Source organism: Babylonia areolata, chromosome 26 (assembly GCF_041734735.1).
Source record: "Babylonia areolata isolate BAREFJ2019XMU chromosome 26, ASM4173473v1, whole genome shotgun sequence".
NCBI lineage: Eukaryota > Metazoa > Mollusca > Gastropoda > Neogastropoda > Buccinidae > Babylonia > Babylonia areolata.
In genome coordinates this window covers 28,492,357-28,512,356 of record NC_134901.1, presented here as the reverse complement: position 1 = coordinate 28,512,356, position 20,000 = coordinate 28,492,357, and the positions used below count along the sequence as shown (strand labels likewise).

The 20,000-nt window shown below is 47.7% G+C and overlaps 1 protein-coding gene across 3 annotated transcripts in view; it reads right to left on the bottom strand.

The window, feature by feature from the left end:
* The window catches only part of LOC143300141 (enhancer of filamentation 1-like), a 79,875-nt gene that overhangs the window by 22,129 nt on the left and 37,746 nt on the right, over window positions 1–20,000 (bottom strand). For all 3 annotated transcript variants that reach the window (XM_076613676.1, XM_076613675.1, XM_076613674.1), the window contains exon 2: window positions 2,870–3,142. In XM_076613676.1, the coding sequence (XP_076469791.1) occupies window positions 2,870–3,142 (273 nt within the window). The remainder of the gene's footprint in view (window positions 1–2,869; window positions 3,143–20,000) is intronic.

The window sequence follows — 20,000 nt, the reverse complement described above, 5'->3', positions numbered from 1 at the left end:
CACTGTCGCCGGATCCAAACACTGGACAAGACTGTCACCGCTCCAGGGCTGCACTGCGGGCTTAAAAGCGCTATTTTTTCTTAGCGCTAAGAATGTTCTAGGGTGTTTACTTCTCACTGAGTCCACGAAATTAGCTTGGGACATATGAGAATAAATCATTATTCTTAACGCAATGCAAAAGTTTGGCGCCGCTATGATCGCTCATGTAACCCAGAACGGAATTGAAAACTGTCAGGATACATGGCTCTAAGCATTGTCTGACATTAGAAGGGGACTTGAGGGCGTTACCCTGCGTGAAGTGAACCACAACCTCGCCAAGGGGCGTTACCCTGCGTGAAGTGAACCACAACCTCGCCAAGGGGCGTTACCCTGCGTGAAGTGAACCACAACCTCGCCAAGGGGCGTTACCCTGCGTGAAGTGAACCACAACCTCGCCAAGGGGCGTTACCCTGCGTGAAGTGAACCACAACCTCGCCAAGGGGCGTTACCCTGCGTGAAGTGAACCACAACCTCGCCAAGGGGCGTTACCCTGCGTGAAGTGAACCACAACCTCGCCAAGGGGCGTTACCCTGTGTGAAGTGAACCACAACAGCACCTAGGGGCGTTACCCTGTGTGAAGTGAACCACAACAGCACCAAGGGGCGTTACCCTGTGTGAAGTGAACCACAACAGCACCAAGGGGCGTTACCCTGCGTGCAGTGAATCCCAACAGCACCAAGGGGCGTTACCCTGCGTGCAGTGAATCCCAACAGCACCAAGGGGCGTTACCCCGTGTGAAGTGAACCACAACAGCACCAAGGGGCGTTACCCTGTGTGAAGTGAACCACAACAGCACCAAGGGGCGTTACCCTGTGTGAAGTGAACCACAACAGCACCAAGGGGCGTTACCCTGTGTGAAGTGAACCACAACAGCATCAAGGGGCGTTACCCTGTGTGAAGTGAACCACAACAGCACCAAGGGGCGTTACCCTGTGTGAAGTGAATCCCAACAGCACCAAGGGGCGTTACCCTGTGTGAAGTGAACCACAACAGCACCAAGGGGCGTTACCCTGTGTGAAGTGAACCACAACAGCACCAAGGGGCGTTACCCTGCGTGCAGTGAATCCCAACAGCACCAAGGGGCGTTACCCTGCGTGCAGTGAATCCCAACAGCACCAAGGGGCGTTACCCTGTGTGAAGTGAATCCCAACAGCACCAAGGGGCGTTACCCTGTGTGAAGTGAATCCCAACAGCACCAAGGGGCGTTACCCTGTGTGAAGTGAATCCCAACAGCACCAAGGGGCGTTACCCTGCGTGCAGTGAATCCCAACAGCACCAAGGGGCGTTACCCAGCGAGTAGTGAAGCACAAGAGGCACCACAGGACACCGCCCCAGTGACTCAGGGCAGCAGTGCAGGATCTCCTGTTGAGCAGCTTCTTGGTAACCCGACACTCACAGTCACAGTCACCTTCTTTCTCTGTGGACTGCCGGCGTTGTTGGGACGACCGCTGAACGTACCTGGGTGTGGCTGCGAGTGGGGGTGGTGGTGGATGGGTGTGACCCTCTGTGTGTGTGTGTGTGTGTGTGTGTGTGTGTGTGTGTGTGTGTGCAGGATTTGTGATGATCGTGAAAGGAATGCGAATCAGAGGGCGCATAATCAAAAGTTTGTGTGTGATGCGAGGGCGAGTCTTTGTCACGTCCGTGTCAATGTTTTTCTCCCCTCAGTGATAAGTTTAATCCTGAATGTGCCGATAAGTCAAGACACTCGGGAGAGGTGTGGGCGGGGAATGTCTGACTGTTCTACACATACTGATGAATAATGGAGGACACACAAAAATGGGTGCGGTGGGTGTTCTAACTGTTCCACCAGTACTGCTAACTGAAAAGAAAAAAACAACTCTGACTAGAAATGAAGTCAACCACACAAAACATCTGATCTTCATGTACTCTCACACAAAACATCTGATCTTCATGCACACTCACACACTAAACATCTGATCTTCATGCACACTCACACAAAACATCTGATCTTCATGTACTCTCACACACTAAACATCTGATCTTCACGCACACTCACACAAAACATCTGATCTTCACGCACACTCACACACTAAACATCTGATTTTCATGCACACTCACACAAAACATCTGATCTTCACGCACATTCACACAAAACATCTGATTTTCATGCACACCCACACAAAACATCTGATCTTCACGCACACTCACACACTAAACATCTGATTTTCACGCACACTCACACAAAATATCTTATCTTCACGCACATTCACACAAAGCGCTAAATGTACCCATCAACAAAAAAATTCCTGATGTACGTGTAAGAGGCACCGCTCAACCATCAAACCAACCCATTAGCCAACCAACCAACAAATCATGCAGAGTTTGGCTTTCCTGATGTACTTTCTACATAAGAGAGAGGAAGACAGAAATGGAGAGAGAGCGAGAGAGAGCGAAATAGAGGAGAGAGAGAGAGAAGAGAGAGAGAGAAGAGAGAGAGAGATAGATAGAAGAGACAGAGAGAGAAATAGAGGAGACAGAGAGAGACAGAGACAGAGACAGACAGAGAAAGAGAAGGGGGACGGCGGGGAGGAGGAGGTGAAGGGGGAAGTAGGAAAGGGAGACAAAAAGAGATAACACAGTTGGTAGGGTTTTTTTGTTTTGTTTTGTTTTTTCTTTTTATAATTAGTTTGAAAATCTTTAAAGAGAAAATAACAAATGTGAGTTTGACACCTGAATATAGTAAGCACAGCTGCTTGTACTGCAAAACAACAACAACCACAAAAAACACACACACCAAAAAACAACAACAAAAAACAAACAAAACAAAACAAAACAAAAAACCAAGCACCAAAGCCACAGGACAACTGACCTTGCTTAAGGGCGACTTCTCCAGGGTCCTCTGCCAGTCCCCCCCAGCCGGCCCGTTGTGGTGGTGGGCCCCACCTGCCGCCTCCCCCATGCCGGAGAGGATCTTGAGGCGGTTCCCCGGGGCGATGCCCTGGCGGCCCCTCAGCGAGCACAGCCACCAGCCCTCCAGCCCCGCCGTGTCCTGGTCCAGCACCGTCACCACGTCCCCCCTCCGGAACGACAGCTCGTCCGGCGTCTCCGCCACGTTGTCGTACAGAGCCTTGGCCAGGAACATCTGCAGGGACAGGGCAGGGGGTGATGTGTGTGGAGGAATTTTGTTTAATGTCCCGTCACACATGTCGGTGATTGATGTCAGAGAATTAATGGGTATTATCTATCGTTTGGAAAAGGAGGTGGAGGAATGCTGAGTTGGGGGGAAACCTGGTAAAGGGGGCGGGGGGGGGGGGGGGATGAGTGAGAGGCCTGTGTGTGTGTTTAGGGGAGGGGGGGGGAGGGCGGGGACGGTGAAATTTGAAACAAAGACCTAAATACAATTACAGAAAATTACTTATTGCACTTCGTAAAAGAGAGTCGTTAATTTAACAAACAAAACTGATAATGAATAATAATAATAATAATAATAATAATAATAATAATAAATCAACGTTCTCGGTGTGTGAACGTTACCTTTAACGGGTAATTATGTCTGAATGTGAGCTTTAACAGGCAGTGATGTCAAGGTGAATAATTATGTAGCATTGGCCAGGAACATCTGGTAGATAATGGATGTATAAGCGTGAGGAACATCTTGGCCATAAAGTGTATGGAACATTGGGAAGGCAGCGATTGTTTTCCGGACAATAATGTTACAGGAATATGTTACAGAAACATCCGACGTAACAGACAGATGCAAAGCAGTCTGAGGTTTACTGGTATTAATAGAATCTTCAAAGAAAGGGGGGAGTGGTACCAATAGGTTTTACAGGCAACATGACGTGAAAGTAAAGTGAATGAAAAGCTGTGTTCAGACACAGTGTGTCAGCGTTGTTTATGTGCACCTGTTTCCTTGAACTGTCACGTTGTTAGGGAAGTATCGGGTCTGAACAAACAGCACTGAACAGAACATCTTCCGGGACACACAGACAACAGGGGAGGCAGCCTGCGTCCCGGAAATAAACTCTTCCATTAAAGAGAAAGAAAAAAAAAAGATCAAAGTTGAACTGTACACCTGCACTTATTTGTTTGACCTCAGAATGAATCGTATTTAAGTATCTCGTCTAAATTCGTTCAAAATTATTCAACCCACTGTGATTCTCATGATGTTGGTGAACTCTGTTTCCGTTTTGCGACGTACGGTTTGTTAACTAAAGTGGCTAAGTCTGGTGTCCAAGCTGACATCCAGCAGTTTTTGCTGTGACTCATCAGGCAGTGTGGAGACTGGGACAACAGGAAGGGGGTTGGGGGAGGGGGTTGGAGGGGGGAGGGGTGCATGGAAAAATAAACATCTGGCCGGAAGGAAACACACACACACACACAACACTATTGGAGACCCGGAAGCACACACACACACACACACACACACACACACACACACACACAGAGACACACACACACACACACACGTGCACGCATGCACACATATATCATACACATGCGCCACCCTGCCCCCCTTCCCTCCACCTCCCACCCCACCCCGCACGCACAAACCGAAATAAAAGAGGGAAATCGAAAGAAAAAAGGAGAGAGAGAGAGAGAGAGAGAGAGAGAGAGAGAGAGAGAGAGAGAGAGAGAAATCGAGACCCTACATAATTCAATCGGAAAAAACAAGCACTGCACTCTGTGAATCACGATTGACAGCGGAAACAACATCCGATCCGGCAATATCAATAATGGTTCTGTCTGTTTCCCTGTACATGCCTGCCCCTTCTGAGCGTGTCGACCTACGACAGCCAGCTGAATCCCCAAGTACTTCCCAGTTATTCTCTCTCTCTCTCTCTCTCTCTCTCTCACACACACACACACACACAAACTGCACATTACATGACTCATTTTCAACAACATAAGCTATTACCCCTCCCCATACCCCTCCCCCACCTCACCCCAGATATCAACCGATCAGATTTAGAGTTGTGATTACGTTCTAAGTTTAACACGGCAACATATGCACGCACACATACTTGTGTGATAAAACATTCTAATTTTAACACAGCGCCACGTGAGCGCGCGCACAACACCCTCTCCACCCCACCACCTCCACCCCCTTCCTCCCCGCCTCACACACTTCACTTTCCACAGTAATTTTTTTTTTTTTTCAATATAAAAAATATATATATTAAAAAAGCGTACGGCGAACGGAGGCATGTAAATTCAACACACTTTGGACTTGTGATTACATTCTGAATACTAAACAGCAAAAATGCTGAGAAGAATTAGTGTTCAATTTGGAGTTGGTTTCTCCTCCGTAAATTGTTGGCCTTTATTTACCATCTCAAACGTTTGTGCCCGAAGGGTGGAAAAAACAACAACAAACAAGCAAACAAAAAACAAACAAACGAACAACAACAACAACAAAAAACCCCGGAGAAAAGTGCATAAAAATTATGGAATGATGTTTGGCAATTTCATTAGCGGTTCTGTATAATAAACACACACACACACACACACACACACACACACACAGAGAGACAGAGACAGAGCATAATTAATTCATTTTACTTGTTCAGCTCCTTAAACAGTACAAGCCACATCATGACATCGACAAAAACACACGATTTTATCGGCTTAAGTAATTGTTGTTCTCTTGTTTTCAGCTCATTAAACTAGAAACTACTATCCCTTTTGTTGTGCACAACCAATCAACCAGCCGATCAAATCATGCATTCATTAACTTGATAACCGGCTGTGACACAATCATCAGGAGTCCGTTTCCACAATACAACCGATTATAACAAGTCACTCGTCAGTCAGTGCTTCATTTCTCTCTTTTCTTTCTCTGTCATTAATCAACAGGTACGTGCCAAATACTTCAGAACAGCCAGTAGTTAAGACGCCCCACTGCCCCTCAAAACACACACACATGTACGGCTTCACTTTCCAAAGGAGGTGTCATTGTGTTCACACAAGTCCATACACGCTACACCACACCTGCTAGGCACATGCCTGACACCGAGCAGCATAACCTAACGCGCTTAGTCAGGCCTTCAGTGCATGCATATACATATAGTTTGTACCTATCAGAGTGGATTTCTTCTACAGAACTTTGCCAGAGGACAACACTCTCGTTGCTATGGGTTCCTCGGGACTTCGGTTTATCGTCTCATCCGAATGACAAGAAGCTCACATCGATTTTCCAGTCAAACTTGGGAGAAAGAACGAGAGCGGGATTCGAACCCGGACCCTCACAGACCCTGTATTGGCAGATGAGTGTCTAAACCATTCTGCCACCTTCCTCCTCATCATATCATCAACTGTAGGTCAACTGCACACTATCCACACACACACACACACACACACACACACACACACTGCACAACGTTCCTTCAGTTTCAGAGGTGGGGTGGATCCAATGATTTCAAACACTCCTCTCCAGGTATGCAGCAAGACCCCACCCATAGGTTCAGGTGATTGCAAAGTCGCGTGCACGTATGCCAGCAATGTCATTGCCACTGACCCGACACCAGGCAAGACTCCAGCATGCCGACAATCACACAACACCCCTTTCTCCCTCACCCAGCCTCCTCTCTCTCTTTCCACACACACACACACACACACACACACACATTCACATGTATGCATCCACACTGACAAAAACAGACAGACTGAGAAAGAAACAGACACACGCACACACACACGCGCACGCACGCACACAAACATTTACACGCATGCATCCACACTGAGACAGAAACACAACAGACGCATACGCAGACAGACACACACATTCACAAGCATGCATCCACACTGAGATAGAGACAGCCACAGCCACAGCCACATACACAGACAGACACACACACATAATTATGTAGCATGCGAGCGCGCACAGAGACACACAGCACACATACCTTTCCACACCGCACACCTGCAACATCCTGATACAGTAGTACGCTGAGCAGGACCCCTGAAAGTAACCTTTTCTTGCAACATGTAACGGCTGTGTGTGTGTGTGTGTGTGTGTGTGTGTGTGTGTGTGTGATAGAGAGAGGAGAGAGAGAGAGAGCGAGAGAGTGTGTGTGTGTGTCCATGCATGCTTCTGTGTGAGAGAAAGAGAGAGAGAGGGAGGGAGAGAGAGTACGTGCGTGTGTGTGTGTGTGTGTGTGTGTGTGTGTGTGTGAGAGAGAGAGAGAGAGAGAGAGAGAGAGAGAGAGAGAATGTGTGTGATTTCCACCTTTCCACTGTGAAGGGTTCCAGGCTGTGCTGACACTGATCTAATACCGTCAGGTTACATATAAAACTAAAACTGATTCCCCCACCGAATCTGAATGGGGCAGCAGTAATTCTCTCACCACTCAGCCACCCCCACTTCACAGTGGATGACAAATACTGCAACAGACCCTGCAGAATACGAGACCCCTCTCTCCCCCCACCTCATGTTTGCTACAGAAGTATACAAGAAACTGTGATATGTCCCCACGTTTTCTTCGTCTGAACGTAACAGCAATAATCTTTCATATGTCAGTTCAAATATTCAAATGAATACGCGACTGTGTTGCAGCATCCGATCACGTTCATTCACCTAACAGGAAAATACTTACAAGGTTACCACGGAAGAATCCGAGTGAGTCATGATTTTTTTTCTTCCTTTTTTTTTTAACCCTTTTTTTGTGTTTTGTTTTGTTTTGTAGGCGTTTGATGGAGTGATGGAGTGGAAAAGGATGGGGATGATCACCATCAACCTCTGACATTTCTTTTGTCTGCTGGTGCTACAGTCAAATGTCGACCTGGGCCCTTTCCAACCCTGAGAGCCCTGCTCGTTCGTAACATGTGCACGTCTGTCGTCCGTCTGTCTCTGTGGGCTTCTTGATTCTCTTTCTGGCGGATGTCTGTCCTCTTCTCCCGGTACCGCTCTCTCTGTGTCTTTCTCTCTGTGTGTGTATGTGTGTGTGTATGTGTGTGTGTGTGTGTGCGTGCGTGTGTGTGTGTGTGTGTGTCAATGTGTGTATGTGTGTGTTTGCGCGAGTGGCCATGCGTGTGAATGCATGCATCCGTGCGAGTATGTACGCGTACGTGTGCTGTGAGCGGTTAGTTGCAAAATGCAAGGAACTAAACTGACCCATTTTCCTGATTGAATCAGTCATCGAATCAATGAAACAATGAAAATCAAACCCTTCAATCGAACACGTTCTGGAAAATACTCATGCCCTTAAAATACGGCAACTAAAAAAAAATAATAATCATGCACGTGCCACTTAAAAAATATAGTTGCTCGCGGAGCACTCGAACCATCCTGATACAAAACTATCTTTTGAACCCTGACATGACTCACCAATAATCGCTCTATTGCGGTGGATTACCACCGTTTGTGCAGCTGGCGATAATAGTCCGATACGAGAGAGAGAGAGAGAGAGAGAGAGAGAGAACCTTTAAGCTTATTTTCACACGTACAACGACTTTCAATAGCTGTTACTAAGTCTCTACCATGCACCCCCCACCCTACCCTACACCTCTTGCTACGTTCATGCGAAGGGCAAGGAACGACGCCATGCCTTAAAAACAAAACAAAAATAACCAAACAAACAAACAAAAATTATTATGATCAGAAAGTTCAGCTTTTTTCATACACGAACTGCTGTTACCAAGTCTGTGTGACTGGCCCCTTGGGTTCACCATTTTCTGTAAGGGTGCGGGAAGGGAAAAGAGTGTAGCCATGCATTCCTAAATTAACAATGAATATGTAAATACCACGCACGTACGATTAAACACGCAGGGGGAGGTTAAGGACCCCCCTCCCCCCAACTCCCCCCCCCCACACACACCCCCAATAGAAAGTGTCAACGTTAAGTCTCAAAACATGTGCGTCATTGAACGACGCTCCAATGCCCCTTACGCCGACGTTTTTTTGTTTTTTTTTTTGCCTTTATATCTTTTTTTTTTCGTCAAAGGCTGTCATTTGTTCGCTTATTCAGTCATGCTTTCCGTTTATTTGTTGATTTAAATTGGGGTGGTGGTGGTGAGGAGGAGGAGGAGAAGGAGGAGCTGGACATGTTGCTGAAGATGATGTTTTCAGAAATATTTGCTGTTGTTGTGTCTGTCTTCGGATTGAGTTGGGTGTTCTCTTTTCTTTTCAGCTTTTTATGACGACCCTTCTTTCTTGCTTTGCTTTGCTTCTCTCTCTCTCCCTCCCTCACTTGTGTGTGTGTGTGTGTGTGTGTGTGTGTGTGTGTTTCAATTTGATATGTTTGTTGATAGTTCTGTGTTAATGTGTTCATTTTGATGTGCCCTTAACCCGCCCCCCCCTTTTAAAAAAAAAATTCTTATTTCCCAAGGCTGGGTGCAAAAAAAGTATATTTGCTTAGTTAATCATCCTTCTCTCTCTATCTGTCTCTCTCTCTCCTCTCCTCCCTCTCTCTCTCTCTGCTCTGTTTCTCACCCCTCTGTCTTTCGTGGCAGGCTATTATAGCCAGCTGCACAAACGGTGGTAAACCGCCGCAACAGAGCGATTATTGGCGAGTCAAGTCATGGTTTACACACACACACACACACACACACACACAGAGAGAGAGAGAGAGAGTGAGAGAGACAGGGGGGGACAAAGATAGAGAGGGAGACGGAAAGGGGGGGGGGAGCGAGAGAGACAGAGACACACAGAGAAAGCGAGCGAGCGAGAGAGAGAGAGACAGACACAGAGGTAGAGAGAGAGAGAGAGAGCTAACGAACAAACGAACGAACCAACATTTTTATTCGTTTTGGGCCACAGCCCTCATGAAGGGGTGGTGTGAAAACAATAGTCCGTCGATTCAACAAATATAACATCAGATTAAAAAAGAAAATTACAACCACACATGTTACATGCAACTGACCGACCGAATCTGAAACGCCTTATACAAATAAATGGCAAATTGGTTAACATCTTCATTCACAGAGCCAGTACAACACACTGGCCGGGTGGTTCCAACACCCAACACCTGGCACCCCCACCACTCCCACCAAGCTGAACACCCTTGCCAATACCACACACCGATGAATCAACACCTCTGGACAGCATCCAGTTCCCTACCAACCTCAAAGAGACCTCCTCCCCACCCCTCTCCCCGCACCACCCTCCCATCGGCTGTCCTCCATCTTGCCTCCAACTAACCCCCCGCCCCTCCACAACATCACTGTGTAATGAAGGAGGAAGGTGAAAGAATGGCCAAGACGTTCATCTGCCTATACAGTGTCCGTGAGGGTCTGTGTTCGAATCCTAGTCTCACCCTTTCTCCCAAGTTTGACTTGTAAAATCAAACTGAGCATCTGGTCATTCGGAAGAAACGGTAAACCGACGTCCTTTGTGCAAATATAATGCAACTGAACTCAAGGCCTGATGGGTTATGCTGATGATCAGGCATCAGCCCTAGCACAATGTGGTGCAGCGTGTACGGGTTTGTTCGGACGCGGTAAAGCCTCCTCGAGACACTGAAACCGAAACTGCAGGGAAGGGAAAGCATCAGGCAGCATGACGGGAGGAGGAGGCAGCAGGTCAGAAGGGAGGGAGGCTGAAACCCCAACTCCCGGAGCCACTCAACGCACACGATGAGCACACAGTCAGACTGGGTCTGCTGAGAAAGAACTGGTGGAGAGATGTCAAGTGTGTCTGTGCAGTACGACAGGCACAACAGCCGAATGGTTAAAGCGTTGGACTTTCAATTTGAGGGTCCCGGGTTCGTATCCCGGTAACGGCGCCTGGTGGGTAAAGGGGGGAGATTTTTCCGATCTCCCAGGTCAACATAAAGTGCAGACCTGCTTAGTGCCCGAACTACCTTCGTGTGTTTTCGCAAGCAAATCAAATACGCACGCTAAAGATCCTGCAATCCATGTCAGCGTTCGGTGGGTTGTGGAAACAAGAACATACCCAGCATGCACACCCCCGCAAACGGAGTATGGCTGCCTACATGGCGGGGTAAAAACGGTCATACACGTAAAAGCCCACTCGTGTACATATGAGTGAACGTGGGAGTTGCAGCCCACGAACGACGACACCGAAGAAGTCTGAACAGTACGGCATGTCCGTGGAATAGGAACTCCGCTGACTGCAGTACGCTGGTGCGTGTTGCTTGGAGAGTTGCGCGGGTTCGGGAACATGAACAGAGAGAAGGAGCTGGGAGTGTTGTAAACATGGACAAGGGTTTATCAAGTCTCCACTTCCTGTTTTCCGCTCTCTCTCCCTCTGACAGTGTCTGTCTGTCTCTGTGACAGTGTTTGTCTGTCTCTATGCTTTTCTCCCCCCCCCCCCCTCTCAGAATATCATATCTCCATCCGTCTCTCTGTTAGTCTCTGTCTCTCTCCCCTCCCCTCTCTCTGATTACATGCCTCCCCCTCTCCCAATCTCTCCGCCCCCGCCTCCCCTCGCTCAATCCTTCATTCTCTCTCAGACCCTCCTCACTCTCTCCCTCTCTGTCTCTCATCCTCCCTCTTTCTGCCCCCCCCCCTCCTTACCCCCCTGCACCCTCATCCCAGCTAAGTGAATTGGTACAGGCCCGCAATGCCAGTCCCACCCAGTGTACTGAAAGCACGTGCGTTGCTTACACCGTGCGTCAAGTGTTTGATGGAGCGCAGTCCATGGGATAATCTCACCTGGGCCGCTGCATGGTCTGAGCGTTCGTTGGTTACCTGCTTCTTCTCTGCCTGTAGCATCCTCGGCTGGCTCTGAGATCAGAGATATACAGGTGTCATCGGGTGCGGTATTCCATGCCACGAGGAAAACGTTGTAAGCTGGGTTTTTATTTCTCGTTTTTTTTTTTGTCTGTTATTCTCTGTCCTTCTGCCTCAGCCCCCCACCCATCCCCATCCCTCTCTCTTTCTCTCTTTTTCGTTTTTTTCTTCTTCTAGTCCATGCAAAAAGGGAACGCTGTAATCTTTTCTATTGCTCTCTGTCATATTCCCCCTTTCTCTTTCTCTCTGTTTTCTTCTTCTCCCTTTTCGTTTTTGTGAGGCAGCGAACGAAAAAAAAAAGAAAGAAAAAAAAAAGCCAAAAGAAAGGAACGAGTAAGCGAGCGAGCAGTGAATCGAGAGAGAGAGAGAGAGAGAGAGAGAGAGAGAGAGAGAGAGAGAGACATACATACATACATACATACAGACTGACAGAGACAGATGAACAGAATTTCTGTAAATGAAAAACAGTGAAATCATTAAAGTACAGAGATTTCCTGTCTTTTTTTATATTGGGAGTTTCCTTCTTTCATGCTAACAACAACAACAACGCACACACAAACATATTATGAAAAAAACTGAAGAACTGAACACATACACACACACTCAAACACGCACACACATACCCATACATACCACACATAAACATACAGCCGCGTGCGTGCGCACGCACCAACACACACACACACACACACACACACACAGAGAATAACAGAGATACAGACAGACAGAGACAGAAGCAGACAGATAACGGTCCAGTTAACGGCCTGAGACACGTGTCGATCCATCACCAACTTTGATGTACGAGGTACACAGGTACACACAGCTGTCCATTACTTCCCCACAGCCAGTGAGAGGTGGGGCACTCTCTCTCTCTCTGTTGTGGGGGGGGGGGGGGTAGGGGAAGGCTAAGAGGGAGTGCGGAGATGGAATCCAGCACGTGGTGTGGCAGGCGGAGGGAGGGACGGAGGGAGTGAGGGGGGTTTTCCCCATGAGGAGAAAACGCCAAACTGGTGATGTGGTCATCCCCCCCAGCCTGCCAGGTATTTCTCACTGCATGGCTAAAATGATGGGGAGCTGCTGGTTGCCAACACCATGTAACTACTACTCAATGAGTGTACCATTCTGCAACCCCACCCCACCCCCTCCGCCCCCCAACCAACCCCTGCTCCCCACTGAGAACCTCCACCCTCAGCCCAAATGATTTCTTTCTGTTCCTTTGCCAGGAAGGGCGATGGCCATTGAATGCTTCATCGGACTTCACAGTTTACACGTGTTCTTCTTCTTCTTTCTTCTTTTTCTCCTTCTTCCTCTTTCTATTCTTCCTATTGTCTGTTTTGATGTTGCTGTTTCGAATCTTGCCCTTTGCGGACGGGTAGAATCAAAACCAGTGAAGTCTAGTATCATTTGATGGAGCGCTAGTCTTCGAAGGCCATTGCTTTTTTTGTTTTTGTTTTTTTGAAATGTCAATACTGCTGCTATCGTCTTTATCACAGCCATCACGTACCAGTCTTTGCAGGGGAAGTATCTAAACAACTATATTTCTATCTGCTGTAATGCACTGCAAGTTAGAAAACTGCGTGAATACAAGCAGCAGCAAATGCATAATGTGATGTGAAAAGAAATTTCTGCCGAAGTCTGTAGCCTGTAAAAGCACAAAACTAAAAGAAAGCAGCAGCAGTAGTAGTAGTGGCAGTAGACGTAACAATAGTACAAGTAGTAGTAGTACCAATGGTACTAGTAATAGTAGTAGCAGCAGCGGCAGCAGCAGTATAAGTAGCAGAAGTCGCACTGGCAGCAGGATGTGTAGTACTAACACTGGTAGTACGACAGAGAAGCGGTCAGGTGGGGGCTGGAGCGGCCTCTTTGGAACCGACCTAAACACAGCAGTGCACAGTGGAACGGTTTCTTTTGGAAGCGACCTAACATACAGCGCACAGCATCAAGTGTTTTTCCTTGTAGCCCTGGAGTGCCCGTCATTGCGTGTTCTGCCCTGCTGCACTTGACCCTGAAAGGAGGCAACAGGGCAGCCTCAAAGGGGGCGATGAAGCTACTGCTTCGACGCACGTCAATGGACGTTTTGCTAACGACACAGTTCAGTTGCTAGGCTCTTGTACTAGCTGTCTGTTATAGAGACGTTTCAATCACGTACATGGCGGCACTCGCCAGTATATCTCTCCCCTCCCCCCTTTTCACAAGACCCTGGGTGGTGGTCTGGACGCTAGTCATTTGGATGAGATAATAAAGCGAGGTCCAGGGTGCAACACGCGCTTTGTGTTTGTAAAAGCACGCACGGTTACCGAAGGATTGTCCCCCGCAAAATTATGCTGAAAAATCCACTTTGATAGGAAAGCAAACGCAGAAAGATATAATATTGATATTAGCATTATTTTACTATATTATGTACTGTTTGTTTATTTGTTTTATTTCATTATTTCATTACTTACTGGTTATGAATGTTATTTGATACAAGTCATAATATGGTTCATCAGCCGTCATGATAAAATTGAAGTGCAACGTTGTGAGCACAGTATAAGCTTTAAGCTTGTTGATGCTCTTTTGTTATTCATTGCATTGTAATCATGTGTATTGTTGAATAATTAAAGATTATTTAAACCAAACGCAGAAAGAAAGAGAGAGTGTCGCTCTTACTGCAGTGATACGCTCTCCCTCAGAAGAGCATCCCGAATTTCACAGAGAGAAATCTGCTGTGACAAGTGTAATACAATTCGATTCAACAGCAACATGACAGAAACGGAAGTTCCTTGCAGGTAAAAGGGATGGAGGCGAACGTGCTGTTCACCTTAGCAAAAAGGAAGGAACGAAAGAAAAAGGAGGAAGAAGAGACAGTGACTGTGCGATGAAAAGAAGAAAAGAGAGAGAGAGAGAAACTTGAAGAATTTCTAGAAGACACGGATGTTTGCGTCCAGAAGACGCTCTCAGCTTCACACACACACACACACACACACACACACACACACACACACAGCGAGACAGACAGACAGACAGAGAGAGGTGAGGTACAGGAGCCGTGTGGGAGGTGCGGCACTAACTAGCGTCTGTACGCTAGTTTTAAAAGTTGTGTTCCTTTAAAATGTTCAGAGGTACTTTACCAAAGTACACAATGTAATCCATTTGACACGATAACTAACCCTGTACTGTCCTTCAACACTACTGGTCACGCACGTGGGGAAGTTCACACCATCCCCCCCCCTCCCCCCCCCCCCCCCCCACACACACAGCTTACCCCCAACAAACCTCCACTATCACCTGTCCTCCACACCTCCCGTTGTGCTCACTCTTGCCCCCCACGCCCCCTTCGTACGCCCCCTCTCCCCCCACACACACTCCCCCTGTCCCCACAGCCCATTAAGCCACGGCCACCTACACTTCCACCTGTCCACCCACCTCCGAACCCCAATCTGACCCATCATCAAACACCTGCATGGAGGCCCCACGTTGTTCAATGGGATCTTCTATCGCTCATCCATCTCCCTTTTTACTGGCGGCGAGACAGATCGCTTGGTGCTGGAAGAAGTGATGAAACTGTTGGGGGTATCCTGGGCAAAAACAGCCTGATGGAAGGGCGCAATAGCCGAATGGTTGAAACGTTGAGGGTCCCGGGTTCGAATCTCGGTAAAGGGCGCCTGTGGGGTAAAGGGAGGAGATTTTTCCGATCTCCCAGGTCAACATATGTGCAGACCTGCTAGTGCCTGAGCCCCCTTCGTGTGTATACGCACGCAGAAGATCAAATACGCACTTTGATGATCCTGTAATCCATGTCAGCGTTCGGTTGATTATTGAAATAAAAACATACCTAGTATGCACACCCCCAAAAAACGGAGTATGGCTGCCTTCATGGCGGGGTAAATAAACAAAACGGTCATACACGCAAAATCTTACATGTCTGTCTGAGTGTGTATGTGTTTGTGCCTGAAATCTGATTGAATGACACAGGAAACGTTTGATGGGCGCCCAATGGCAGCTGTCAGTCGGCTCTACCCAGGTAGGCAGCCTGTTGTGAAAATGACCCCGTGTTTATAAAGCGTTTAGACCTTAGACTCCGGCCGAGGATAGGCGCTATATAAGTATCCATATCAAATCTAATCAACGCGTTTCGGGCTCTTTGTTTGAGGCGAACGTCTCTTTGTCCTGGTCTTTCTGCAAAAGAAGATTCCGTGAAATTCAGTTGCCCAAGCAGGTGTCACTGCGTTCGAATAAATCCATACATACGCAACACCACATCTGCAAAGCAGATGCCTGACCAGCATTACCGTAACCCCAAAACGCTTGGTCAAGCCTCAGCTGACGAACTACACAAGAGAGAGAGAGAGAGAGAGAGAGAGAGAGAGAGAGAGAGAGAGAGAGAAACAGAAAAAGAAAAAAGTTTGATGCAGCGTATAAAATAAACAGTCGTCTGCAACGTGTCTTCATACAGCTGAATCACAATCCAGCAGTCTGGCTTTTTACTATTGTCACTGCCGCCTTTATACCCTACCTCTTACAGTCGACGAGACGCAGAAACGGTGATGCAGTTGTCTGATGCTGAGGTTTTGCTGACGTACCAGAACAGAGCAGACAGATTCGGGAGTGAGTTGTCCGCGAGGCTGTGCTCACATCACCAGCACAGGCTGCTCTCTGCTGTTGGTACCAGGGTAATCAGTGGACTGGTGGTCAGCTATGCGTGACACTCTGATCCATCTATTAAATACAGTGATGACTTATTTTGTTTCGTCGGATGATACAGTCACAAATCAGGCAGCGAGAGTGAGTGAGAGAGACAGACAGAGAGAGAGAGACAGAGACAGCGAGCAAAGAGGGAGTGTGTGTGTGTGTGTGTGGTGGTTTTTTTTTTTGTTTTTTTTTCCTTGAGTTTCAGAAATTAAAAGCAGTGACATTTGTACAGAAGTATTTAAAGCTGGCTAAACATATCCCCCCCCCCCCCCCCCCCCGCTCTTTCGTTAAAACAAAACACGGTCTGGGTGTAAGAAGCGCACCGAGTGAAATTTCCGACACGTTGGATCACTTGGGAAAAATTCAGTCCCAGGCCAATGACTTGCATCTGCACACACACACTGACGCAGACAGACACACCTACACTTCAACATCACGGCTGTGACAAAAGGAACAGGAAAGATGTTGGGAAATCGTGCAGTGGCCGCCCATCAAGCAATACACCCAGTGACGCCGAGACAATGGGGCGTGTGCACTGCCCGATCCCCTGTACCGGATCACTCGCTTGCTTTTCCCCCACCGTGCCGAGTCATCCCGTCACCGTGTTTTTACATGTGTGTGTGTGTGTGTGTGTGTGTGTGTGTGTGTGTGTGCCAACGCTGACTGAACTACTTATAAGCTAGCTAGACAAAGAGTATGTGCCATCACGGGCTAACTAGGTACACTAGCTATAGATCATGTGCCAACACATGCTGAACTACAGATATGCTAGCCAGACATACACTATGTGCCATCACAGGTTGAGCTACATATATACTAGCCAGATGTAGATTATGTGCCAACACAGACTGAATTAATATACTAGCCACAGATTGTGTGCCAGCACCGGCTGAACTAAATATGCTAGCCAGAAATACCATACGCCATCACATGCTGAACTGCATAATGATATATACTACCCAGACATAGATTATGTGCCATCACAGGCTGATCAAAATATACACTTGCCAGGCAGATTAAGTGCCAAGACAGTACAACATAATACACTAGCTACAGATTATGTGCCATCACAGACTGAACTACGTATACACTAGCCAGACAGATTATGTGCCATCACAGGCTGAACTCTATACACTAGCCTTAGATTATGTACCAGCAGAGGCTGAACTACATATACTAGCCAGACATCCATTACGTGCAAACACAGGCTGAACAAAATATATCAGTCAGACAGATTATGTACCAAGACATGCTGAACAAAACCTACCAGCCAGACACGACATCCCCACCACTGCAGTGGTCTGTATAATGGTCTAAGGCAACAAAGCACTGGTCTAACTTAACGCAGGGCGATGCAGTTAACGTACTGATGTGAATGAAATTAATTCAAGCCACCACTGATCAAAAATTAATGATTGAACGGACCACCGGCATAACTAACTTAACGGACCGCTGGTCTAATTAACAAACCAGCAGCCTAACTGACAGCCCACTGGCTTAACTGACCAGAAGCCCCAATAACTGAACGGACCAGTGGTCTGACTTGACGGCCAACCAGCCTGAACAACTTCACGGACCATTCGTCCTGAAATAACCGAAGAAACCGCGCGAAAGACACTGACGCTGGGGGCACTGACCTTCTGCGCACACACACACACACACACACACACACGCAGACACACGCCCGCGCGACCGCACACACACATACGCACACACACAAACACGCACGCACACACACCACAATCACTCAAATGAGCAGCAGCAGCAGTAGCAGCAGGGACCCAGGGTGTTAGACTAAGCCCCAACCCCTCCACCCCCCACCCACCACCACTACCGCTAATTTGGCAGCTTCTAATCCCTCGCTAGTACTGTGCAGGGGGGAAGGTGGTGGGAGGATTGGGGGGGACAGCAGCTCCCCCCCCCCTTCCCCTTCATCCCCGAGGGCACTCATCATTCCCTGCCCAGTTGACACATCTGACAACCCCCGCCACCTCCCCAGTGGCTTCCACGGCAGCTTCCTTCCACCCCCACCCGCCCTTCTCTTACACCAACCCCTATTTTTTGTTGCAGGACGCCGAGTTCAGTTCCTGTGCTGCGCCCCAGGCACGGAAGGAGTCGGGGACACATCTTGGATGAGGAATACTGTCCGCGCGTGTGGCGCTGTCACGAGCTGCTAGCAGGGGGGTGGGGGAGTCGGTGAAGTGAAAGGGCCTGTTCCGGTGTCGAAAATACTGAATTACACCATTCCTTTTTTGACCCTCAAGGAGAATCATACTTTTTTCCCCCTGCCCTTTGTTTTCAGTCAGGCAGCTGCATCGCCCGAGAAGATTGTGGCGATGATTGCGTGTCTGTGTGCATGATGTGGTGTGTGTTTTGCTCTTCACAGGGATTTTCCCCGTCAGAAATTTGCCTGCAGGGATAGTCCCACTGTAATCTGGCGTTCCTTTACGCGTATTGACTTCATACCGCAAGCTTTTGCTCTGCTTTCATTGGACGAAAGAGAACAACACAGCCACCATCCCCTATATATGGGCAAAAACAACAAGAACAAAGAAAAAAAAAGAGAGAGAGAAAAGAGAGAGAAAAAACCCCACCACCAACAAAAAACCCCAAACAAAACAAGTATTCAGACCGTCGCTAGCGGTTCAGTGGAGAACATACTGTGTAATCCTAAGAGGGTGGTTCCCAACTAACGTACACGGTGCCTACATTCAGCCATATCACTAGAATAAAACAATGGTCAACCCAGGCGGTATTTATGAACTCCCTCACTCACCAAAATGAAGATTAGCAATTCTATCTCCCGTTTCCATAGACACAATGAATACATCGTCCCCGTACACACACACACACACACACACACACACACAAACACACACACACACACACACACACACACACACACACACACAACCTTAAATCCTGCTGTAGGGCGAGGGCTGGGTGTGAAAAAAACCCCCACCAAAAACAAACAATGCATGCTACTTGTTAATCTATTACCCCGGATGATAAAGAACTTGTATGGTCTTGTCTTGTTCAGCAAGCCAAAGATTCGATCGGTTAAGAACTGGGAGAGTGCGTCATGGTCCCCCGACATCCAAACAGACCGAAATGAACCGATACACAGAGGCGTCGTGTAAAAAGTCCATCGAGAATGTTTCTTTAAATCTATTTCTCGTGTTAAGTCAAGCGTAACAGGACTATAATTAGTATAACAGATTCCACAAACGAACGATTCCCCGATCTGCCACACTGAAAGATTTCAATGGGAAGGAAAGAATGCTAGCAAGTCTTGTGTTGTTTTCACTTATCTTTCTTTCTATCTATCTATCTATTTTTACGCCATGTCCTCTCTTTTCCTCCTAGGAGAAAAACCGCAATGGGGAACCTCCTCTAACCCTCCACACACTGGGAATGAATGAAGTTTAATGTGAAGAGACAGGCTATGAGGAGAGGTGTCAGATGAGGAACAAGGCCCCCGTTATTTAATAGCCTCCCCTGGGCCTCCCCCTCTCACCCACACCCACCCCTCCTGCCTCCTGGCTCAAACCACTGCACACAATGCAGCTTTTCACTTCCTGCAATGATTGCATTCTCCAACCGGGTGGGGTTTCAACTTGATTACTTTTTACTCCCTG